Below are 26,682 nucleotides of genomic sequence, written 5' to 3' on the forward strand. Positions count from 1 at the left end.
CTCTGAACCTTTTCCTACAACATCCAATAAACAGGGGGTAGAGGTCAATGGTTTGGAAGGTGCTGTGGAAGCACAAGATAATTGATAGGGGGGGAAAGCTTACACCAGAAGATCATTTTTAAAGAAATTACCATTATGAATACAGGATTGATTTTCTAAAACATTGTGGTGTCAAAGATATTTGTAACTGTAAACTTACTTTGGCCTAGTGATATTTAATTCTGATATATTTCCATCCCAGAATATGTATGATCACAAGCACACAGTATTGTAATGTTGGAGATTACAATTATGTATACCAATTTCTAACCCCATTTTAAAATCCCATCTTGCTTTGTTGCACTTAATTTTGATCATGAACTTGTAAAGGACTGTGAAAAGTAAAATAACTGGGGAAACCAAAGCCAGTGTCTTCTACCATGATACAAACCTTATTCACTTACCACAATTCCATATTACCTCTTGGCTACTGTCAGGCTGAATCTAACAACCTTACAATTGATTTGGCCCCAAGTTTAGCTTCCAAGACAGCTTGGTACCATTTCTATAGCATCATCCAATTCTTCTCCAAGCCATATGCTACTACGGTCTTCATTCATACTTTTATTTTCTCTAGACTTAAAGACCCACTTCCAGTCTATCACACTCCATAAACTGGATCTCTTTAAACTTCCTGCTGTCTGTATCTGCACTTGCTCTAGATTATGCTCACCCCCATCACCCCTGATCTTCCTTAGCTCCTGATCCACCAATACCTTCCATTTTAAAATTCTCACCACGATGTTCAGCTTCCTTTCCCCTCCCCATAGCTTCACTCTTCACCATCTCTACAATGCTCAAATAACTGGTCTTTCTCCAGTTCTGGTCTTAATGCAACTTCAGCTCTGTTTCAACATTGGAGCCCATGCCTTCTGTCACCTATGCCCCACACCAGAATTCACTCCTTACACCTCTCAATCTCTAGTCATTTAAAACTCCCCTTAAAAAATGACTTATGGCTGGGATGAACCGGTTTCTTGACGGACTGAACATACCAGTTGTGGGAGAGAGCAGAAAACGGGATCTGGAAGCACCACTAGCACTGGGAGAGATCATGGAGAGCATTAGCTCCATGCAGGCGGGGAAGGCGCCGGGACCGGACGGATTCCCGGCGGACTTCTACAAAAAATTTGCGACAGCGCTGGCCCCGCACCTGCGGGAGATGTTCACAGACTCGCTAGCTAGGGGCACGTTGCCACCCACGTTAGCACAGGCCTCAATCTCGCTGATACCTAAGAAAGACAAAGACCCAACGGAATGTGGGTCATACAGACCCATATCTCTGCTGAATGCAGACGCCAAAATACTGGCCAAAATCCTAGCCAAAAGGCTAGAAGACTGTGTACCTGAGGTGGTCACAGAGGACCAGACGGGCTTTGTCAAAGGTAGACAGCTGACCGCGAACATCAGGCGCCTGCTGAACGTGATAATGACCCCCTCCGGGGAGAGAACACAAGAGGTGATCGTCTCCCTGGACGCAGAAAAGGCCTTCGACAGAGTCGAGTGGAAATACCTCATAGAGGTACTGGAGCGGTTCGGGCTTGGAACAGGGTTCACCGCTTGGGTAAAGCTCCTGTACAACGCTCCCATGGCGAGTGTACAGACCAACAATACCAACTCCCAATACTTCCAGCTGCACAGGGGCACCAGACAAGGATGCCCACTGTCCCCGCTGCTGTTCGCACTAGCAATTGAACCGCTAGCAATCGCGCTCAGGGCAGCAAAAAATTGGAGGGGGATCCGAAGGGGAGGTAGAGAGCACAGAGTCTCACTCTATGCGGATGATCTGCTCCTCTATATCTCGGACCCACAAAGCAGCATGGACGGAATCATCGCGCTCCTGAAAGAGTTTGGAGCCTTCTCGGGCTACAAACTCAACATGAGCAAAAGTGAGATCTTCCCAGTACACCCGCAAGGGGGGGGGGGGGGGGGGGGGGGGGGGGGGGGCAGCACTAAAGGGGCTGCCGTTCAAACAAGCCCAACAAAAATTCCGCTACCTGGGGATCCAAATAGCCCATGACTGGAAAGGGATCCACAAATGGAACCTCACCAGCCTGATGGAGGAAGTTAAAAAGGACCTGCAAAGATGGAACACACTCCCGCTCTCCCTCGCGGGGAGAGTTCAGACGATCAAAATGAACGTACTGCCCAGGTTCCTCTTCCTGTTTAGATCCATTCCGATCTACATCCCCAAGGCCTTTTTCAAAGCGCTGGACAAACTCATCATGGCGTTCGTATGGGGGGGTAAAAATGCTAGGATCCCAAAGAAGGTCTTACAAAAAACAAAAACCAGGGGAGGGTTAGCCCTCCCGAATCTACAATTCTACCACTGGGCAGCAACAGCCGAGCGAGTAAGGGGATGGATCCAGGAGCCAGAAGCTGAGTGGGTGCGTGCGGAGGAGGCCTCCTGCATGGGAACCTCCCTCCGGGCCCTCGCCACGGCAGCACTCCCATCCCCACCCAAAAAACACTCCAGCAGCCCAGTGGTGACAGCCACCCTCCAATCCTGGAACCAACTGCGGCAGCAACTTGGCCTGACCAAAATGTCGAACAGGGCTCCCATCTGCAACAACCATAGGTTCAAACCAGCACTGACCGACGCCACCTTCAAAAGGTGGAGGCAGGACGGGGGGACACTGACAGTCAGGGACCTATACACGGACGACAGGATCGCAACACTGGACGAACTGACAGAGAAATTTCAGCTAGCTGGGGGGAACGAGCTACGGTACCTGCAGCTCAAAAACTTCCTACGAAAGGAGACAAGGACGTACCCACAACCGCCACGACAGACACTACTGGAAGACCTACTGGACGCAAGTATCCTAGAGAAAGGGAACTGTAGTGACATGTATGACCGACTGGTAGATAGGGACGACACCGTACTGGACGCAACAAGGAGGAAATGGGAGGACGACCTGGGGATGGAGATCGGGTGGGGACTCTGGAGCGAAGCACTGCCTAGGGTCAACTCCACCTCCACGTGCGCAAGGCTCAGCCTGACGCAACTAAAAGTGGTACATAGAGCCCACTTAACAAGAACCCGTATGAGTAGGTTCTTCCCGGAGGTGGAAGACAGATGTGAACGGTGCCAAAGAGGCCCGGCCAACCACGCCCACATGTTCTGGTCTTGCCCCAGACTCGTGGAGTACTGGACAGCCTTCTTCGAGGTAATGTCCAAAGTGGTGGGAGTGAGGGTGGAGCCATGCCCGATAGTGGCGGTCTTCGGGGTTTCAGAACAGCCAGATCTATTCCTGGGGAGGAGGGCAGACGCCCTTGCCTTTGCCTCCCTGATCGCCCGCCGTAGAATCCTGTTTGGCTGGCAGTCAGCAGCACCGCCCAGAGCTGCGGACTGGCTGTCCGACCTCTCGGAATCTCTCCAAATGGAGAAAATCAAATTTGCCATCCGAGGGTCGGACGACGGCTTCCACAGAACGTGGGAGCCATTCATGCAACTGTTCCGGGACCTATTTGTGGCCAATGTACAAGAGGAAGAATAGTCGGGGGAAGGTAGCGGGAGGGGGGGGGGGGGCTACAGGTTCGTTACGGGGGTTCGATGGCTAGCTAAGGCCCAAAACCAAACTAAATAAACATGTTGAGGGGGGGGGGGGGGGGGCGCAGTTACTACTACGAAGATGCTTACCTGTAAATATGTATGTTAATTTTTGCGTGTTTGTTTTTTTTTTCTTTCTGCTAACAATTTGTAATTTGTTCAATATAAAATATGAAAACTGAATAAAAACATTTATAAAAAAAAAAAATGACTTATTTGTCCAAGTGTTTAGGTGTCCCTCCTTAGACTCTGTCAATTTTCATCCTCTGATGCTGCCATGAAGTGGATCTGTTTGAGAATGAAACGAGTGCTGTATACATGTAAACTGCTGTTCATGTAAATTCAAATAGGTTTGTAAATCATAGTTAAAAAGTTATTTAAAACTACATGGAATTATTCAATTATAAACTTTGCATTTATTAGCACCTTTCATGTCCTCCGGATGTCCCAAAGTACTTGACAGCCAATGAAGTACTCTGGGAAGTGTGGTCACTGTTGTAACGTAGGGAACGTGGCACCCAATTTGGCTACAGCAAGCTCCCACAAACAAAAATATGCTAAATAGCTGGATAAATTATTTTTCAGTAACATTGATCGATATTTAAATACTGGCCAGGTTCACAATGGAAAACTCCCCGATTCTTCTTCAAGTTGGTGTCGTGGGAATCTTTACGTCCCCCTGAAAGGGCAGGCAAGGTTTTATCAGAAAGAAAGCACCTCCAACAGTGCGGCACACCCTCTTTGAAGTGTCAGGTTGTGATTTTTGTGCTCACGTCCCTGGGTTAGGAATTGAACCCATAACGTTCTGACTCAGTGGTGAGACTGCTGCTAACTGAGCCACAACTGATGCCTAAACATGTCGAAGAAACCTGTGCTCCTAAGATGTACGAGATGAGCTTTTTGAAAATTTTACTCATGATAACTTGGAACCACTTGGAAACTTAACTTTGACTGAAGCAAAACGGGTGTAATTTTCCAATATTTTGAATACTGTACTCACCAAGTGTTTTTCTGATTAGAAAGAGCTGATCAACGTCTGATTTTCCAGGCCACAAGGGGGCCCCGAATAACAATTCTGCAAAAAGGCAGCCAATTGCCCAAACGTCCACTGGAGGGCCATACTGTGTGTCTCCAACCAACAGCTCTGGAGCACGATACCACCGGGTTGCTACATAGTCTGTATAGTAATCTCCTGGACCAGCTACAAAATAAAAGGCTAAATGTAAAAGACCCTTATAGCATGAAATCAGAAAACGCTGAATTGCCGTAGACAAATATGGCTTTAACAAAACCAATCTGTTGCCTTATCACTGCTCAGCACTTACCAAAATGCATCGTACAATGTATAGTTATTATTACTTCAGTGACGCAAGTGTACATAGCAGCTAGGTTTTGAACAGTACAGTTGCACAAAAAGCATTGAATGGCCTGTTAAACTGGTTGGGTGATGTTGAATGAGGAAAACATATCAACCCAAGACATTGAAAACACTCTGCACTTTTTGGCCTGAATGTAAACCATTCAAAGCCCATCCACTTGAATAGGGTTAAATTGGTCCCATCCACTTAACAGTCAGAAGTGACTCAATTCAGTGTTCACTTTAAAGAACAGCAGCTCTAAAGGTACAACTTGGAATTGCATTGAAATGTCAACCTGCATTGTGTGCTCAATTTATGGACTGGACTTTAACCACACAATCTTCTAACCTAGAGACAAAAATTGCTATAAATTAGTCAAAATATTTTCCCACTATATAATCCCCCCCAATTAGTCCATTCCTCTTCCATATGTGATTTCTATTTATATAAATTCATCATAGAACATACAGTGCAGAAGGAGGCCATTTGGCCCATCGAATCTGCACCGACCCACTTAAGCCCTCACTTCCACTCTATCCCCGTAACCCAATAACCCCACCTAACCTTTTTGGACACTAAGGGCAATTTAGCATGGCCAATCCACCTCACCTGCACGTATTTGCACCGTGGGAGGAAACCGGAGCTCCCGGAGGAAACCCATGCAGACACGGGGAGAACGTGCAGATTCCGCACAGACAGTGACCCAAGGCGGGAATCGAACCTGGGACCCTGGTGCTGTGAAGACACAGTGCTATCCACTTGTGCTATCGAAAGGGTCACTTTCCCTGAAGAAATGCTATATTGCACAGTGAAGACAATATATATTCAATGTATGAAATTGGCTGAAGACCGTAGAATTACTTAAAACCACCACTGTGTCCATATCAAGGCATTTTAAAAATTCTAAACCAAAAATAGAGCAGTGCTTAAAATATTGCATTACTTCCCAATAGTGAATTCCTTTTTGAAAATAAAGTTTGACGCAACTATCTTGTTTTAATTACAAAGCCCTTTAAGCAGGGAATTTGATATGTTACATATAATAGGTTTGCCGGGCTGCAACTGACTGCAAATCAAATCGTCTGTTAAAATAAAAAATACACAAATTTAGCATTCTCACCAAAGTGGTTATAATAACTAAAATAATTTTCATCAGTGCTAACAAATAGTCCAATATCTGAGCTTAGAATTAAAACACATTGTGCACTACAGGAGAGGGGATTTTGTGACTAGTTCTAACTATAATTGACACGGGATTATGCAGTTCGAAAAACAATTAATTCAGATATATAAAATTACAAGGATGCCCTATTTCTTTAGGAATTAAATTATAGGAAGGACCTATTTCCTTAGCAACCTAACAAGCAGGATTAAGAAAAGGCCATATAGTCTTTGTGCCTGTTCTTGCCATTGATTAAGACCATGGCTAATCCTTGGCCACTCCACTTTCCTGCATGATCCCTGAACATCCCATTTCCTTGTTCAAAAATCTATCAATCTCAGCTTTGGATATGCTCGACAACTAATCAGCCAAAGTTCTCGGAGGAAGGGACTTAGTAGCTACCGCATGGTGATAGTGCTCACTAGCTTGTGCACTCTGACTGTCTCAGTAGCTGGGTCCTGAGAGCGGGAGAGTCTTAATGCCCTGTGGGCTTTATAGTGGTGGCGTCCTGTCTGGTGATTGGTTGTTCTGTGTTGTGTGTTCATTGGTCATCCTGTGTGCCAATCACTGCCTGTCTGCATCTCATTATATACATGAGTGTATATTATGACAGAGGTGAGACCCACACAGTCATGGGGAGAATGTGCAAACTCCACACAGAAGGTGACCGGGGGCCGGGATTGAACCTGGGTACTCGGCGCCCTGAGGTAGCATTGCTAACTACTTCGCCACCGTGCCGCCCCCACCCACTTTCCTTTGCAGACTCTTTCCCGCCTAGCTTTGTATCGTATCGTTAGCAAACTTGGATCCATTAAATTTGGTCCCGGGCAGCACGGTGGCGCAGTGGGTTAGCCCTGTGCCTCACGGCGCCGAGGTCCCAGGTTCGATCCCGGCTCTGGGTCACTGTCCGTGTGGAGTTTGCACATTCTCCCCGTGTTTGCGTGGGTTTCGCCCCCACAACCCAAAGATGTGCAGGGTAGGTGGATTGGCCACACTAAATTGCCCCTTAATTGGAAAAATGAATTGGGTACTCTAAATTATAAACAAAAAAAAAAAAATTTGGTCCCTTCATCTAAAGTTATGAATATAGATTATAAATAGCCAATGCCCCAACACTGACCTTTGTTGTACCTAACTAGTAACAGCTTACCAACCCAAAATGACCCGTTTCTTCTTATTTTCCGCTTCCCATTCTAGAATCAACCCATATTCATCGTAACATATTAATCTCACCCCATGAGCACTAATCTAATGCAACAACCGTTGATGTAGTATTTTATCAAATGTATTTTGAAAATCTTATACTACATCCACTGGTTCCCCTTTATCTACTCAGCTAGTTACATCCTCAAAAAATTCTAACAGATTTGTCAAATACTATTTCCTCTTCCTAAAACCATTCAGACTTTGCCTAATCACATGATAATTTTCTGTTCCATCCTTCACGATGGATTCCAATATTTTCCCAATGACCAAAGACAGGCTGACTGGCCTATAGTTTCCGGACTCCATTCTTGAATAGCAGTGTTACATTTGTTACTTTGCATGAGGATAATTGCAGAGTCTAGAGAATTTTGGAAGATCACAACCAGTGTATCTACTGCTGCCATCCCTTTTAGAACCCTAGGACTTAGGCCATCAGGTCCAGTTGACTTGTCGGTTTTTAGTCCCGTTAATTTCCCCAGTATAAAGTCACAGGAGCACAGGGGTCCTTGTGGCCTGTGGTGTTTGCTGACAAGCCTATTCTGTGGCACTTTATCAAATGCCCTTTGGAAGTCCATCAACCACATTATCCTCATCAACCGTTCAATACAAGTTAAATTAATTACACAGAATTTGCCGTTCACAATTCTGTATGGTTTTCCATAATTAATTCAAGTGACTGTTAATTTTGCGTCAGATTGTTGTTTCTATAAGCTTCCCACCATCATGGATAAATCAACTGGCCTTTAGTTGCTGGGTTTATTCTTACACCCTTCTTTGAAAAAAGCTTTCAACATTACACTTGTAGGTCTCCAGTCCTCTTGAACCATCTTTGTACCATAGAAGATAATGGTCAGTGCCTCTGGAATTTCCTCCTTCACCTCCCTCAGTATCCTTAAACGTATCTTTTCCAATTCTGGGGGCTTATCAAATTTAAGGGAAGCCAGCCTAGTACTCCTCTTTTAGCCCATCCAACTTCTCAACTATCTCCTCTTTTGTTACGGACTTGGTCAAAAACTAATGCAAAATATTAATTTAGTACCTCAGTCACGTCCTCCAAGGAGGCAACATATCAAATTTGTATCTGCAGCCATAAAAACATCTGTATAATCCCCTAACTATAGAATCCTCTATCTCTGTTGCTTTTCCAATCATCCAACTCCCACTGAGCTACCTTTAATGTGGATTTATCTCTGGCTGCACTTCCCTCATGAAGCGTCATCCTCACCAGAATTAGGAACTGAATACTGATTGGAGAGCGAGGTGCACTCAGAACTCCTGCACTAGTCCTCCTTGACTGCATGACAATCACTCATTCCCTCTTTGTCTGCAACTACCTTTAATCATACCCAAAAACATGCTATCCAGGAACTCAGCCTCACCGATGCATCACAGTGACACCAGCAGCTGTTCAAACTCGGAAACCAAGAGCTCCTCCCACTGTCGACGCTTCCTACACAAGTGGTTACCTTCCCACATAATGCAGGATGTCCACTCCATGGGATCGAAGGGCTCTGCCATTTCTCTATTTATTAAATAAAATTTTTTAATTTTAATTTTTAGATTATCCAATTATTTTTTCCAATTAAGGGGCAATTTAGCGTGGCCAATCCATCTACTCTGCACATTTCTGGGTTGTGGGGGTGAAACCCACGCAGACACGGGGAGAATGTGCAAACTCCACAAGGACAGTGACCCAGAGCCGGGATCGTTACCTGGGACCTCAACACCGTGAGGCAGCTGTGCTAACCACTAGGCCACCATGCTGCCTATTAAAATAAATTAATTAGACTTGTATAATAAAGTTTATTCAGTTTATTAATTAAAAAATAGTACATTGCCTTTATGAATATTATTTACTCTGGTTAGACTCTTAGCAGAGATCTCAATAATCAGGAAGATGTAAAATAACTAGGAGAAAATTTGGGAGTGGAATTAAGAATTCATTTTCATGCGGATGTTGTTGGTGGTCTTGAATTCACTTTCTAAAAGGGTGGCGGAAGAAGAAATCAACATCACATTAAAAAAAATCTTGAATATGCGCTTGGAAGTGGCATAACCTAGGAATTAGGCTGCCTGACTCTTTTGCAGCCGGTGAGACACAATGGACCAAATGGATCCCTTCTGTGTTGCAAATTTCTATGATTCAATTCTTTGAGAATATGAAATATGAGAACGTTCCTTAGGGTTAGACGATATTCCCAGCGAGGTGCATTGCAGGGGATGTGGGAATGGTGTCAATATTGCTCCACCTTTTGTGGAAGTAAGGACCCAATATATTTCAAGGAGAAACACAAATTTAGTACTGTCAAAATGCTGGCATTTTGGGCATTTTCATGGAATAGAAAACCATGTATTATTACTGATAAGGCCATGGCCTGATTTCAAGGAACCTTGTATTGTTTTATCTTCTGCTCTCCCACTGTTACTCTGAGCTCCCCAAGGATTTACCCTTAACTACCCCCTCCCTCCACACGTATTTCTCATCTACATGTTGCCCCTCAGCGAGATCATCTAATAATATAGCTAAACTCCACATGCATGCAAACAATATACTTCCCTTTAGTTGCACATAGCACCAAGCTACAAAGGACTAACCCAAACATTCACTACGCAAGAGTAAATTTTCCACTGTTTACATGGTGCTTTGCACACGTAAAGAGAAAAGGAAAAACTATAAACTAGTTCTTGGAAAAGGTGGTTCAAGTGGACCACTGTTGACAACTGTGTGTTCATTACCACCTTTTCTTTTTTTTTTTTTAATTATTTTTATTCAAATTTTTGTCAAAAACAAATTTTTGCATAACCGCCGCAACAATTGACAGAACAAAATAAATGTTAACCATATATACAAAGAAAAGAACAATACAACGTAACAATTCCCCCCTCTCCACAGAAACCCAGAGCTCCTCCCACTGACGACGCTTCCTGCACAAGTGGTTATGTTCCCACATAATGCAGGATGTGCACTCCATGGGATCGAAGGGCTCTGCCATTTCGCTATTTATTAAATAAATTAAAATAAATTATAATTTTTTTAATTTTTAGATTACCCAATTATTTTTCCCAATTAAGGGGCAATTTAGCAAGGCCAATCCACCTACCCTGCACATCTTTGGGTTGTGGGGGTGAGACCCACGCAAACATGGGGAGAATGTGCAAACTTCACACGGACAATGACCCGGGGCCAGGATTGAATCCGGGTCCTTGGCAACGTGAGCAGGAGAGCTAACCACTGCACCACCGTGCCGCCAAACCCACTTCTTTTATTAAGCTCCTGGTCCTATCCTAATATCTCCTCATGGTGTTTCTGTGAAGAAAGTTTTAGTTGACATTGGAATGAACTCATAACCAGTTGTGAAATATAAAAGGGAAAGGTAAGGTAAAGTTGCCTTAGTCCCACATGACCATAGGCGGCTTTCCCCTTTGAAGGGGAGAGCTGACTGGTGGTGATTTAAACGGAGAATCACCATACCTCAGGCAAGGGGCAAGGTTGAGAAGGAATATAGCAACTCATCTGTTCTTGTCAATTGCACGTATGCTGTGTACTCAATCACAGAGAGTTGCCCTGCTCTTAGTGAACAGTACTTTAAATTACACTTTTAAAAAATGCTAAACAATTGCCATAAATTTTAGTTTTGTTGTACAAATGGTAACATTGTACAAATTAACCATCAAATGTGTATTCAAAACATAAGACTTTCACTTACTTAATATCCTGGCAAAACCAAAATCACAAAGCTTAATGACGTGATGTTTTGTAATTAAGATATTTTCTGGTTTTACATCCCTATGTATACACTGCAAAAACACAAGTAAATATAATCAAAAACGTGATTAGCTCAAGGATGTTAAACAATTGTATGAATGGAAAAAATATGCCAGGCAATAAATAAACTGGAGATCAATTAACTTATTGACATCCTGGAAAGTGTTAATAAGATTTAAATCAATTGGGGGATTTTTACAGATACAGACCTTACAGATACAAGCTTGCAAACCACCCTCCTTAGATCCCCCCCCTCCCCACCAAACCTGAAATATTCAACTTCTGAAGACCTCCCCTGTCCCGAGCCACCTGCACCCCCAGATGCCTAAAAGGAGAGACTGCCACACGGAATGGCAGCCCACTGACCCCCGTTGGTGCCTGCCAGTCTTTTTGCATATAGCGTTTTCCAAGGGGGTGGATAGGCTGGAGCTGAAACCACAAAATACTCACTTTTTCCCCGCAAGCTCAGCTGAGACCCCCAAAACACCCCAAATCTTTGAAACAAACCCATCATGTCAACCAACGACGAACCCGGTTCCGAAATTTATAGCAAATCGTCCACGTACAAGGACACCCTGTGCTCCATACACTCCCCCCACTGTCCCCTTCCACAACTCGGAGCTCCTCAGCGCAACGGCCAAGGGCCCAATCGCTAACACAAATAGAAGGTGGGGGGGGGAATGCGGCATCCATGCCTTGTTCCCGGTACAATAAAACAATACCCTGAATTCATAGCCCTCAGCTCTATGTACAGCAACTTCACCCATGGCAAAAACTTAGGCCCAATCTCCAAATTCTCCAACACCGCAATCAGATAACTCCACTCCATCCGCCTTCTCCACATCCAATGCCCCCAAAATTCCAGCGCCCTTCCCTCTGCCGGAGAAAGCACCACATTCAGCAGTCGCCACACATTCGACGACAGCCATTTGCCCTTATCGAACCCTGTCTGATCCTCCTCCCCAATCACCCTCAGAAGGCACACCTCCAACCTTAGCACCAGCACCGTTGCCAACATCTTGGCGTCTACAATCATTTCCACCAACAATGGCGCCAGCTTATCCTCCAAAATTCCACCAGGAACCCATCCGGCTCCGCCGCCTTCCTCGTTGCCGCCTTCACCTCCTCACCCACACCGATTTCACACACCTTCAGGCACTCTAACCTCCCCAAAAACTCCCTCATCTCCCACTCATCCTCTGGTGGTTCCGACTTATACAGTCTCTAATAAAACTCCTCAAACACCCTATTAATCCACTCCGGGGTACAACCAGTTTTTAAATTATACGCCCCATAACATCTTCTCAGAAATGTGTAATTTTAATACATTTTGCCATTGGGCTGGTCATCTATTTTCTACTGCTGTTGTTATGTTTCACCACTTGATTCATGTTGATGGTTGAAAGTTAAATGATATAAAAGGAATTACACTTTCTGCCAGTTGCAAAATTTGACCTCAATCTATTAAAATACAATATCTGGTAGTATTACACTAAAAGACTCTATGTTTATCTTATATTATGATATACTACAGGTAGTTTCTTTTGAAATAAATTTAGGAGTCCCCAATTCTTTTTCCAAATAAAGGGCAATTTAGTTTGGCCAATCTACCTAACCTGCACATCTTTAGGTTTGTCGGGGTGAGACCCACCCAGACATGGGGAGAATGTGCAAACTCCACAGGAACAATGCCCCGGGACCGGAATCGATCCTGCATCCTCAGCGCCGTGAGGCAGCAGTGCTGACCACTGCGCCATTGTGCCACCTGTCTACAGGTAGCTGTACCAAAGTAATTTTTTCAGCTAACAAAATCAGAGAATACAAGTTTGTTCTGTGATGTTTATATTGTATAAAACAGAATTTAGATTGCTTGCCTGCCTTAGGCAAAGGCTGAAATCAATTATGGCCTGTTCAGATTGATTACTTTGTATAAGTATGTAAAAACACCATCAGTTATCAGTTGAAAGTAAACCATCAAAAGTAATTTAATAGTTTAGTGATTTGATAGTGTAATTTATTTTAAACAGAGAGTTTAGGATTCTAAGATCTTCAAATATTGCTGAAAAAAATGTTTAATGTTGTTGTAGCAATCTTTTTCACCAATCTTCAAATATGCTCATTTGGTTGTAGTACATGAAAACAAATATAACCTTTTAAGCATTCTGAAAATAAATCAGCATTGTAAAAATAGTATACTCGGTGCATTGTTTGAGGAGTTATAAAATACTTTGTGTACACATAGGTAGTGTGTGAGCTTACATTGTGCTTATGGCAAAAGTTCACCGCCTGTAGTGTTTGCCAAGTAATTCTCCTCACCAAGTGATCTGGTACCCTAACAAAAAGAAAAGCATTATTTAAAAAATTAAACATTTTCCCCTCACTTTCTACTTACTCTTACGATTTTAAATTTGGCATGAGATTTAGCAATGAATAACTTACAAAGCTAAACCACACTCGTAAACAATTGTTATTAAAGTACCCGCGTTTCACTTCAATAAGCCAGAGAATAAAGGAACTGTGATTTCATCAGCTTTTATAAGATGTCAAGAATAGAAGCACACATAAATCTAATAAAATGTCTGGCAAGGGAGGGTGGGGCAATTGCTTAAAATCAGTATTATTATTCTCTTGCTGCTTTGGTCTGCTTAGATTAATTAATAATGCATGTTATTGAATGAAGGGTTCAATGAAATCCATAGAATCCCTAAAGCGCAGGAGACCATTTGGCACATTGAGTCTGCACCGACGCTCCAAAAGAGGGCCCTACCTGGGCCCACTCCCCCGCCCTATTCCATTTGTGGCCAATTCACCTGACCTGCACATCTTTGGACTGTGGAAACCGGAGTACCTGGAGGAAACCCACGCAGGCACGGGCAGAACGTGCAAACTCCACACAGAGATTCACCCAAGGCCAGAATCGAACCTGGGTCCCTGGCGCGGTGAGGCAGCAGTGTTAACCATTGCACCACCGTGCACAATAAAGACATAGCTCACAACAATAAATCAAACCAGATGAAGTGCGACTTGCAAAAAAGATGTGAAAAAACAATACATTCTGCAGTGTTGACGTTTACCACATACGGAGTGACTCAACGTAGTAACCTCGACTGAAATGCACACATCTCGGGTGTGATTTTGATTACAGACGTCAAATGGGTGAACATGCAGGGTACTTTTGTTATTCATGAAAACAAGGCTATAAAAACACATTTAAGAGACTATTTTTTGGTCTAATGCTTATTCAGTGAAGCCAATACTTGAAAATATAAAAATTAGAGGGCGGCACAGTGGCTAGCACTGCTGCCTCACGGTGCCAAGGACCCGGGTTCCATCCCGCCCCTGTGTCACTGTCCGTGTGGAGTTTACACATTCTCCCTGTGTTTGCGTGAGTTTCACCCTCACAAACCAAAGATGTGCAGGGTAGATGGATTGGCCATGCTAAATTGCCCCTTAATTGGAAAAAATGAATTGGGTACTCTAAATTTATATTTAAAAAAAGATTTCAAAATCAGGGCAGTGACCAGGGTCTAGTTTTCAAACTTGTAATGCCAAGTTCTGCTTCTATCATGTCAGGTTGTACTGTGTACATTACTATCCCTCACATGTACTCTGTACAACACAATCAATGTTACTTACCCTGTGGGGTATCGGTCCAATTCATCCAATACAGTGTGGTCACAGTATTCAAAAACTAAATGAAGCCTTCGTTTCCTTCTGAACACTTCAATCAAGTTAACAAGATTGGCATGTTTGAGTTGCTGAAAAATAAAAAATATAATTTTATTTTTAAATAGATATGTAGGTTATCCAAACCCTGTCACTTGCTATTCGCTTTATTGATAATTCTTCCCATTCGTAATATTAAAACAGGTTTTCCTCTACATAATCAGTTGCAGTCGCATTTATAGGGACCATGTAATTAATGGTATTCTTAACTGCAGATATACTTGGAGCTTGTACATCGAGAGTCATGGAAGGTGGGAAGTAGATGAGGAGAAAAGAATACAACAGTTGCAAAGTGCAAGAAAATGACACCGAAGAGTCCTTTAGGTTTCAAGTGCTCTTCTTAATGTAGTCATTGCATCAATTTAAATGCCCGTACCTGATACCAACATACTGTTTAAAAAAGCACAAGCTAAAAATAATTCTGGGGAAGCTGTTCCTGATCAGGAAGTAAAATTACAGCAATTGCACCACATTTATCATTTATCAACAAATCGTATATCTAATATAAATTGTTTCACACCAGGTAATAAAAAGTCCCAAGGCACTTGTATTAATTGTTGTCTGCATACGTTGCAGTTTAACTATTCTCCCTGCCAACTGAAGATAAATACTACAGATAACACTACAAGTCAGTAAAATTGCTTTACTAAACCACAAATTATTTGGTGCATGAAAAAATTAATAAATGTAACGGCAAGTTGCTTCCTCATTATCCATCCCTTGTTGGAAAGCCACTTTTTAACAAAGTTAGACTATTTAAAAAAAACATTTGAAATATAGTTCAAAGCATTTTTTGCAAAAATACCCTCAAGGCAGATTTTCTTCCAAATCCTGTTATTGGCGATAAAGAATGCCCTGGATTACAATGATGTGGAGATGCCGGCGTTGGACTGGGGTGAGCACAGTAAGAAGTCTTACAACACCAGGTTAAAGTCCAACAGGTTTGTTTCAAACACGAGCTTTCGGAGCACGGCTCCTTCTTCAGGTGAATGGAAAGGCTTGTTCCAGAAATGTTTATATAGACACAGTCAGAGATGCCCCGGAATGCGAGCACCTGCAGGCAATCAAATCATCAAAGATGCAGAGAGAGAGGTAACTCCAGGTTAAAGAGGTGTGAATTGTCCCAAGCCAGTTCAGTCGGTAGGCCTCTGCAAGTCCAGGCTTGTTGGTGGGGGCCGAATGTAATGCGACATGAATCCCAGATCCCGGTTGAGTCCGCATTCATGCGTGCGGAACTTAGCTATAAGTTTTTGCTCAGCAATTTTGCGTTGTCGCGTCTCCTGAAGGCCTCCTTGTAGAATGCTGACCCGGAGATCAGAGGCTGAATGTCCTTGACTGCTGAAGTGTTCCCCAACTGGAAGGGAACAGTCCTGCCTGTTGATAGTCGCACGATGCCCGTTTATTCGTTGTCGCAGTGTCTGCATGGTCTCGCCAATGTACCACGCTTCGGGACATCCTTTCCTGCAGCGTATGAGGTAGACTACATTGGTCGAGTCGCACGAGTATGCGCCGCGTACCTGGTGGGTGGTGTTTCCACGTGTAATGGTGGTGTCCATGTCGATGATCTGGCATGTCTTGCAGAGATTACCCTGGCAGGGTTTTGTGGTGTTGTGGTTGCTGTTCTGAAGGCTGGGTAATTTGCTGCAAACAATGGTTTGTTTGAGGTTGCGCGGTTGTTTGAAGGCCAGTAGTGGGGGTGTGGGGATGACCTTGGCAAGATGTCCATCCTCGCTGATGATGTGTTGGAGGCTGCGAAGAAGATGTCGTAGTTTCTCCGCCCCAGGAAAGTACTGGACGACGAAGGGTACTCTGTCAGTGGTGTCCCGTGTTTGTCTTCTGAGGAGGTCGGTGCGGTTTTTTGCTGTGGCGCGGTGGAACTGTCGATCAATGAGTCGAGCGCCATATCCCGTTCGTACGAGGGCATCTTTCAGCATCTGTAGGTGTCTGTTGCGCTCCTCCTTGTCTGAGCAGATCCTGTGTATACGGAGGGCTTGTCCATAGGGGATGGCTTCTTTAATGTGTTTCGGGTGAAAGCTGGAGAAGTGGAGCATCGTGAGATTATCTGTGGGCTTGCGGTAAAGCGAGGTGCTGAGGTGACCGTCCTTGATGGAGACGAGTGTGTCCAAGAATGGAACTGAATTTGGAGAATAGTCCATGGTGAGTTTGATGGTGGGATGGAACTTATTGATGTCATCGTGTAGTCGTTTCAGTGATGTCTCGCCGTGGGTCCAAAGGAAAAAAATGTCATCGATGTATCTGGTGTATAGCATCGGTTGAAAGTCCTGTGTGGTGAGGAAGTCCTGTTCAAACTTGTGCATGAAGATGTTGGCATATTGAGGTGCAAATTTGGTCCCCATGGCTGTTCCGTGCGTCTGGATGAAGAATTTGTTGTCGAAGGTGAAGACGTTGTGGTCTAGAATGAAACGGATGAGTTGCAGAATTGCGTCTGGAGATTGGCAGTTGTCGGTGTTGAGGACTGAGGCTGTTGCAGCAATGCCGTCGTCATGGGGGATGCTGGTGTAGAGTGCCGAGACATCCATTGTGACGAGGAATGTTCCTGGTTCAACTGGTCCATGGGTGCTGAGTTTCTGTAGGAAGTCCGTCGTGTCGCGACAGAAGCTGGGTGTACCTTGTACGATGGGTTTCAAGATGCCCTCGATGTGGCCAGAGAGCAGGACTTCCTCACCACACAGGACTTTCAACCGATGCTATACACCAGATACATCGATGACATTTTTTTCCTTTGGACCCACGGCGAGACATCACTGAAACGACTACACGATGACATCAATAAGTTCCATCCCACCATCAAACTCACCATGGACTATTCTCCAAATTCAGTTCCATTCTTGGACACACTCGTCTCCATCAAGGACGGTCACCTCAGCACCTCGCTTTACCGCAAGCCCACAGATAATCTCACGATGCTCCACTTCTCCAGCTTTCACCCGAAACACATTAAAGAAGCCATCCCCTATGGACAAGCCCTCCGTATACACAGGATCTGCTCAGACAAGGAGGAGCGCAACAGACACCTACAGATGCTGAAAGATGCCCTCGTACGAACGGGATATGGCGCTCGACTCATTGATCGACAGTTCCACCGCGCCACAGCAAAAAACCGCACCGACCTCCTCAGAAGACAAACACGGGACACCACTGACAGAGTACCCTTCGTCGTCCAGTACTTTCCTGGGGCGGAGAAACTACGACATCTTCTTCGCAGCCTCCAACACATCATCAGCGAGGATGGACATCTTGCCAAGGTCATCCCCACACCCCCACTACTGGCCTTCAAACAACCGCGCAACCTCAAACAAACCATTGTTTGCAGCAAATTACCCAGCCTTCAGAACAGCAACCACAACACCACAAAACCCTGCCAGGGTAATCTCTGCAAGACATGCCAGATCATCGACATGGACACCACCATTACACGTGGAAACACCACCCACCAGGTACGCGGCGCATACTCGTGCGACTCGACCAATGTAGTCTACCTCATACGCTGCAGGAAAGGATGTCCCGAAGCGTGGTACATTGGCGAGACCATGCAGACACTGCGACAACGAATAAACGGGCATCGTGCGACTATCAACAGGCAGGACTGTTCCCTTCCAGTTGGGGAACACTTCAGCAGTCAAGGACATTCAGCCTCTGATCTCCGGGTCAGCATTCTACAAGGAGGCCTTCAGGAGACGCGACAACGCAAAATTGCTGAGCAAAAACTTATAGCTAAGTTCCGCACGCATGAATGCGGACTCAACCGGGATCTGGGATTCATGTCGCATTACATTCGGCCCCCACCAACAAGCCTGGACTTGCAGAGGCCTACCGACTGAACTGGCTTGGGACAATTCACACCTCTTTAACCTGGAGTTACCTCTCTCTCTGCATCTTTGATGATTTGATTGCCTGCAGGTGCTCGCATTCCGGGGCATCTCTGACTGTGTCTATATAAACATTTCTGGAACAAGCCTTTCCATTCACCTGAAGAAGGAGCCGTGCTCCGAAAGCTCGTGTTTGAAACAAACCTGTTGGACTTTAACCTGGTGTTGTAAGACTTCTTACTGGATTACAATAACAGAGTAGTTATGTTAGAGTTGGAAATTGCTGAACAAAAGTCGTCACAGTCCTAGATGACCACAGTGTGTGCTCCCCTTTGAGGGGGAGAGCTGACTGGTGATGATTTTAACACCTCTGGTGCGGAACAAGGTTGAGAAAGCGGACCTTCGCGAGTAACCTCAGCCGGTATGGGAATTGAACCTGTACTGTTGGCATCGCTCTGCTTATTGTAGTCATGGAAGGGTAATTAACCAATTAAATTCCATACAGTGAAAATGTTGCTCATTTGACTTGAAAGGCTGAGCTCAATGTGGAGGTAACGGCTGCTGCTCCACTGCAGTTGACTATATCTAAAGTTTCAAATTGGCTTTCCGTCTTTTTTAAAATATCTATTCATATTCATGAGATATTTGTTAGTGCCGGAGCAATATTTTATGACGTGCACTAAAACTACACAGTTACAAAGTTGACTGCTTACATTTTATCAATATTCCAATAATTTAATTGGGTAATGCATGTATACCGCATGACTGAAGATTTCAAGATCACTCTCTGGTTTGCACCAAGTTTGCCAATTCTAACTACAGCACTGGGCAAACATTCTAAAGTGCCATAGCGGGTGGGTTCTCTGGTATTTTTCTCATTGTATCAGAATGGCGGGAAACTGTGCCTGATTCAGTCCTTGGAAGCTAATTAATTATGTGCAGGCGAGTGTCTCTCCAAATCTGTTGACGGGCTGCGAGTTGATCTGTCAGCCCTGTTGTTATCTGACAGGGTTGTAGGTCAGGGCGCCATATTTAAATACCACTCAAGCACATGCATCTCACTCTCTCCAGCTCAACAATCGCCATGACAGCCACTGAGGTGCCTGGCAACCAGAAGGCAGCAGGTGCACCCCACATCTTTGTTTGTTTGGTTTTTTTTTTAAAAGATATTTTATTGCAAACATACACAACATCAACTAAATAGGGGCTGTTTAGCACTGGGCTAAATCGCTGGCTTTGAAAGCAGACCAAGGCAGGCCAGCAGCGCAGTTCGATTCCCGTAACAGCTTCCCCGAACAGGCGCCGGAATGTGGCGACTAGGGGCTTTTCCCAGTAACTTCATTGAAGTCTACTCGTGACAATAAGCGATTTTCATTTTCAAATACCCAGTCCATCAAAACATAATCAAAAGTTTACAGTTTCCCCCTTTTTATTCCCTCCCCTCCCCCTCGATAAATAACTCCTCAAATAGCGTTGTGTACAGCCTCCACTGCACCTCGAAACGTACCCTACTTCTGACCCAACACCCTCAAAACCTTGATCTGAGGAGTGCAGCAGCATTAGAGGTGGGGGGGGGGGGGGCTGACATTGTCCCTGTGGGGAAGGGATGGGTAGATAGGCTTGTCCCACCAACGTAATATGGATGACACCTCCATGGGTTCATCACATTCTGACTTTCATAATGAGCGACATGCAGTTTTGTAACCTGCTCGCTCATGAACTATAACTTTTGTTCCCTCTCTTGTCGGCACCAGCAGATTTAGGCAGACGAGGAGGGACAACGTAAACCCAGTCCCCAGCCCACCTTGGATGAGGAAGAACTGTCAATATGCTTTGCCCACACCCTCCACTAACGCAGCAGCTTAGATCTCAATGGGTCATTGCTCAACATTAGACTCAGGATCATCTACTGTACAACACCTCACCCACACGTCCTTGCAGCAGTCGGAGGCAGGGACATCCCAGCTCTCTGGTCCTCGGAGGGCTGCTGGAGACCTGTCACTCACCGAGTCCGAGGATGAGTCAGCAGCCGACAGAATGGTGCAGGTGCAAAGACTGGCAGCAGAACACAGGCAGTTATCCAGCAGACTGGAACGAAGGATGGATAGGTCTGTCTGCATTCTATCTTGTGTCATGGGTCTGACATGCGAGTACAGGTCACCATGGGAAGGTTGGCAATCATCCCATGGTGACCTTGATTCTGCTAGATTTGTGCTCAGCCCTGGACCCCAACGGCACCTAACTAAGCTAAGAGGGGAACGAGGCACCTTAATCTTCCTCCAGGAGCCCTTTCTCCTCGAGGACTCAGGAAGCAGCCACTCCGGCATTCACAAGGAGGATGAGCATCAGCTGGACACCCCAGGGGCTCCAATCAGGATGCTCCAAAGGTGCCCAGCTGCTCCAAATCCCCTTTGCCTGTGACTCCATGCATTCCAGCTGCTTCGGCAGAGGAGGCTGCATTTGCCCCTGAACAGGACACCCTTATCAGGTCAGGGCTCATCTGACCTTGTACCATCTGCCAAGATAATCACAGGCATCAGGACTTAGCTGCTTCCCCCTCTGCTGTGGTTGTTGGGGCTGCACCCAGGTATTGTGGTAGGGTTAGGAAATTGAAGAAAATATTGAAAACATTTTGGGCCATTGATGTGCAAACACTGTATAAATATTGCCCTTTTGTTAATACATTTGATGTTTATATGAATGGCTTAGTCATCTGAAGGCGTTGTTATTATGTACATATTAATCCTTTGGAGGTTTAGCCAAATCATCCACTCAACAGTTGGTGAATCCGAGATTGACAGTCAGATGATGTCAATGTCACAGAAGATAGTTTCCAAAACAGTGTTAAAATCTTTTTATTTTTTAAAATGTATTTTATTACAAACATGCATCAAAACAGGTTACAGCAAATAAACACCCCGGGAAACATACTTCCCAACAATCAACTATATAGTCTGTATAGATTTTCCCCCATTTTCACCCCCCCCACCCCCGGCAACGAACAGCTCCTCAAACACGGTCACAAACATCCCCCATCTTTCCTCAAACTCTCCTGCAGAGTCCCTCAACTCAAACTTTATCTTCTCTAACCACAGAACGTCATACAGGTCACCCAACCAAGCTGCTACCCCCCCGGTGGCGATGCCAACCGCCACTCCAGCAAAATTTGTCTCCGTGCAATCAGAGAGGCGAAGACCACGACATCGGCCTTCCTCCTCTCCATGAGCTCCGGCTTCTCTGAAACCCCAAATATCGCCACAAAAGGGCGATCGTCCACCTCCTCCTCCACTATCTTGGCTAAGACCAGCCCAAAATCAATTTTTCGCAATGCCAAAACATGTGCACGTGATTCGCTGGCCCCTGCCCACACTTCTCACACTCATCTGCTACCCCCATAAAGAACCCACTCATTCACGCCCGAGTCATATGCTGCCTTAAAATGTATCGGGCTCTTTTCAAAATCTTTTTGAAAGAAGTGTGATTAAAGTGCTTGCAACCCTTTTACCTCACAACACCATTGTACAGCAAGGAAGAGCAGCAGCCTTGGAATGATTAGCAGCAATTGTCTCTTCAGTGGTGGTGCCAAAGGACAAGACCTAGACGACCGGTAGACATCCCCAACCATATCCTCATCTCAGTGGCGACTGCAGTTTCTCCTTGATTAGGCAACAATAGCATCAAGTTGCCATACCACTCTCATTGTTGTATCGACTTTTACTTCCAGAACAAGTACACATAGGTTGCACTACATTTTTAAAGATTCACTTATGGGACGTGGGCATCGCTAGTTAGGCCAACGTTTATTGCCCACCCCTAATTACCCTTCTGAAAGGTGGTAGTGAGCTGCCATTGTGGTCAGTGACTTGGAGGGCGGGGTTCCCAGATAGCAGCTGTTCTTGTCCTTCTTGATGGTTTGCAGTAGTGAGTTTGGAAGGTCATGGCCTGGTGAATCGTGAGGCATGAAGGTGCAGGTTTGGATGCTGAACGTGGCTCTCCGTTTGGCTGGTTAGACATCCCTTTCAATGCTATGGAATGGCATTGAGTAGGAGGAATGTGGCCAGCTCCCGTTGGCTTCATTTTACTCCTGGAACCTTGTGGTAAAAGTAGCATCGGCACATCTTCCACGTTGCGCTTCCTCTATGACATTGTTCTGTGGAAGTTGACCCTCATCTCCCTCAGGTTCCTGGCCCTCCTGCTATTAATCCCATGAAGAGCTCTCATTCTACTCCATTTCTCCCTTTTGAAAGGGATCACCCCTTTGCAGAGCCAGGTCGTGAAGGACGCAAAAATGATACGAGCCCCCCCCCCCCCCCCCCCCCCCCCTATCTGGTGTATTACAGTGCCCCACCCGAGCAGACCAAACATCAGAATCACAACTTCGGAATGCTAATGATCTGCTCCATCAGTGACAACGTGGAGCTGTAAACTGCATTGCATCTTCTCTGAAGCTCTCTGGAGGCTGATGCACGGATATCATGGCCAACATTTTAGTGGGTACCTCTCATCTCCAAGCAGCCATCCTTGCAGACCACAGTTTTTCAAACTGCGGGCCACGACCTGCCGGTGGCTCGCATGCGGGTTTCGGGAGGGTCGTGAACCAAACGGTCACGCCGTTCCAGTGATGGTCCCAATCGCAGGAGAAGCGCCCAACAGCCACTACCAGCTTTTACATCAAAATGGGTTTCTATTAGTCCAGTGACAGCATAACTAATTAAGTAAAGACCCCAGAAAGTTCAAAGGCCATTAAAATCTCTTGGGGTACTGGAGGGGTTGCCGTACTTTCTGGTAAAGGAGAGTGACTTAAGGTGTTTGCTGTGGCTATGAGCGCCCCTGGCCGATGTTCGAAGGTATATTTGTAGGATGACACGAACAGGGCCCAATGTTGTTTCCTACCTGAAGCAATTGGTGGAATCACTTTGTCTTCCTTGAAGAGCCCAAAAGTGGCTTGTCGTCTGTGATGATAGGTCTAAGGAGGCATTTTACTATCAATGAAACTACTTTATGCGGTAGATGATAGCCAGGTCTTCTTTTTCTGTTTGGGAGTATCCTCTTTACATTTCTGTTCGAGGTCTTGATACGTGTCCAATGGGTCTCTCAGATCCGTCCTCCATTGTATGGCATAACAGCCCCTACCTCATACAGTGATAGATCACACATAGGTACTATCTTCTTTGGAGGGATCCAAACGTACCAATAAGCTTGAAGGCTGAAATACCTGCTTACCTTGGTTAAAAGCCTCTTCCTGTGGTGTCTCTTTAACAGCACAGCACATTCAACAGTGCTAGCAATGTTAATAGATTTGGGAGGAATCGCCTATAATAGTTGACCATCTCCAAGAAAGATGGGAGTTATTCCTAGGGGTCAGTGCTTCCTTAATTGCACTCACTTTGTCCACCATGGGGTGTAACCACTGAGCATCCACCCGATAACCAAGATAATCCACCTTTTTTCCTTGGCAGATACACCTCTCTTTTTTTTTTGTTTTTAAAAGTGCACTCCCGCCTCCTGAAATCTCTTCAAAACTTGTCCAAATTAGCCACATGTTCCGAATCAGTGAATCCCACTATTAAAACATTGCGCAAATAGACAACAGCCCTGTGCAAACCCTCCACGGTTCACTGGATGATGGCACAAGCTGATGAATCCCCAAAAGTAGATGTGTATATTGGTATAACCCCTTGAGTATTTATGGTGACATATCCTCTTGATGTGTGGTCCAGTTAGAACTGTTGGTAAGCGTGGCTCATATCTAACTTGATATAGGTCAAAGCCCTAACTTTGTATCTAGATCCTCTATTTGGGGATGGAGTATCAATCCATTTGCAGTCTGATTTACCGGCAGCTAGGCTCTTCTACAACGCTCTTAAAGCAAGTGTCCAAACTATCACCACCAGCTCTGAATACTACAGAGAGGAACAAGACAGGGCTGCCCACTGTCCCCAATCTTCTTCGCGCTAGCGATCAAACCCCTGGCAATAGCCCTGCGGGGCGCAAAAAGCTGGAAGGGAATCCGGAGAGGAGACAGAGAGCACAGAGTTTCTCTATGCAGATGACCTGCTCCTCTATGTCCCCAAGCCACAGGAGGGACTGAAGGCAATACTGCAAATACCGAAAGAGAGTCTGGAACCTTCTCAGGCTACAAACTTAACCTGGCGAGGCATTCCCAGTGAACCCAAAAGGGGGAGGGACAGAGCTGGATGGGCCTCTGACAAGTGGAACCTGACTAGCCTGGTGGAGGAAATAAGAAAGACCTTCAAAAAGGTGGAGCTCACTCCCACTCTCCCTGGCGGGGAGAGTGTAGACGATCAAGATGAATGTACTGCCAAGGTTCCTCTTCCTGTTTAAATCCGTACTGATCGTCATCCCAAAGGCCTTTTTCCAAAATGTTGACAGATTAATCATGGCGTTTCTGTGAGGGGGGGTTCTTACCCCCGAGAATTCCTAACCTGACACTGCAAAGAAGGAAAATCAAAGGAGGCTTGGCCTTACCAAACCTACAATACTACCACTGGGCAGCAACGGCAGAAAAAGAGTGAGGGGATGGGTACAAGAACCTGACACAGATTGGGTACAAATGGAGGAGGCATCCTGTAAAGGAACAACCCTCTGGAACCTGGCTACAGCAGCACTCCCATCCTCCTCAACAAGGTACACAACGAGCCCAATAGTAGTGACCACGCTGAGAACGTGGACCCAGTTGAGACAACACTCGGGATAACTAAAATGTCCTCCATCTGCGGCAATCATAGATTTCCCCCAGCCATGCTAGACACCACCTTCAAAAGATGGAGGTGGAACGGGGGCACACTGACAGTCGGGGACTTCTACTCAGGGCGCAGACTGGACAAACTGATGAGAAAGTGGAAACTAGCAAAAGGACAGGAAATGAGACACCTCCAAATAAAACTTCCTCCGCAAAGAGACAGCAGGGTACCCTGGGGACCCATAAAACACACTACTAGAGGACCCTATAGGCACAAGCAATGAGAAGGGGGGGCTATGTGGGAAAATATACAAAGAACTACTGGACAGAGCTCGAACACCACTGGACGGGACCAGACATAAATGGGAGGACGAACTGTGGACAGAGGTAGGATGCGGACTCTGGAGCGAAGCACTGAGCAGGGCGAACTCCACCTCCTCCTGCACAAGGCTCAGCCTAATGCAGCTCAAAGTGGTGCACAGAGTGCATCTGACCAGAACCCGAAAGAGCCGGTTCTTCCCGGAGGTGGAGGACAAATGTGAGCGGTGCCAGAGGGGCCCAGCCAACCACACCCACATGTTTTGGGCTTTCCCCAAACTTGCTGGGTTCTGGGCAGCCTTCTCCGAGGCAATGTCCAAGGCTGTGTGGGTGAGGGTGAAGCCATGCCCAATTGTGGCAATCTTCGGGGTATTGGAGCAGCCAGAGATACACATGGGGAAGGGGGCCATCGCCATTGCTTCCCTAACCGCGCGCCGGAGAATCCAGCTTGGCTGGCGATCAGCAGCACTACCCACAGTTGCAGACAGGCTCGCTGACCTCTCAGAATTTCTCCACCCGGAGAAGATTAAGTACGCCACCAGAGAGTGAGAGGACGGCTGCCTGGATACTTGGGGGCGGTTTATCAGCCAGTTCCGAAACCTATCCGAGGCCTCCCGCTCAGGGGAGCAACGAACAGGAAGGGAGGCGGACACACGCACGCGCACACACGTTTCTAAATGTGAGAAACACCAACAAAAATAATTTTTTTTAAAAAATGATTTACCGATAGCTTGTAATCTCCACAGATATGGATAGCTATGTCTGGTTTGACTACCGGCACAGCAGGTGCTTCCCATTCTACAAACTGTAGGGGCCTAATAACGCCCAAGTCTTCCAGTCTTTTTAGTTCTGCCTCTACTGTTAACGTAAATGAGTCCGGAAGAATCACTCAACACTCGGGTCTGTTCCACTTATCAAATGGTTTATTGATTTAATACCGGTAGGGAGCAAGTCGCTGGACTCACCATGCGCTTCGCCACCAAATTAAGAAAATCATTTACTCAGCCCATCCCGGCTGGAT

General features: G+C 45.6%; 1 protein-coding gene across 1 annotated transcript in view; it reads right to left on the bottom strand.

Annotated features, from left to right (window-relative positions):
* The window catches only part of cdkl1 (cyclin-dependent kinase-like 1 (CDC2-related kinase)), a 75,280-nt gene that overhangs the window by 37,472 nt on the left and 11,126 nt on the right, over window positions 1-26,682 (bottom strand). The window contains exons 2-5 of the mRNA XM_038778299.1: window positions 14,721-14,842; window positions 13,344-13,416; window positions 11,026-11,116; window positions 4,593-4,793 (exon numbers count right to left, since the gene is read on the bottom strand). Of these exons, the coding sequence (XP_038634227.1) occupies window positions 4,593-4,793; window positions 11,026-11,116; window positions 13,344-13,416; window positions 14,721-14,842 (487 nt within the window). The remainder of the gene's footprint in view (window positions 1-4,592; window positions 4,794-11,025; window positions 11,117-13,343; window positions 13,417-14,720; window positions 14,843-26,682) is intronic.

Source organism: Scyliorhinus canicula, chromosome 2, assembly GCF_902713615.1.
Source record: "Scyliorhinus canicula chromosome 2, sScyCan1.1, whole genome shotgun sequence".
In the NCBI taxonomy this organism is placed as follows: Eukaryota; Metazoa; Chordata; class Chondrichthyes; order Carcharhiniformes; family Scyliorhinidae; genus Scyliorhinus; species Scyliorhinus canicula.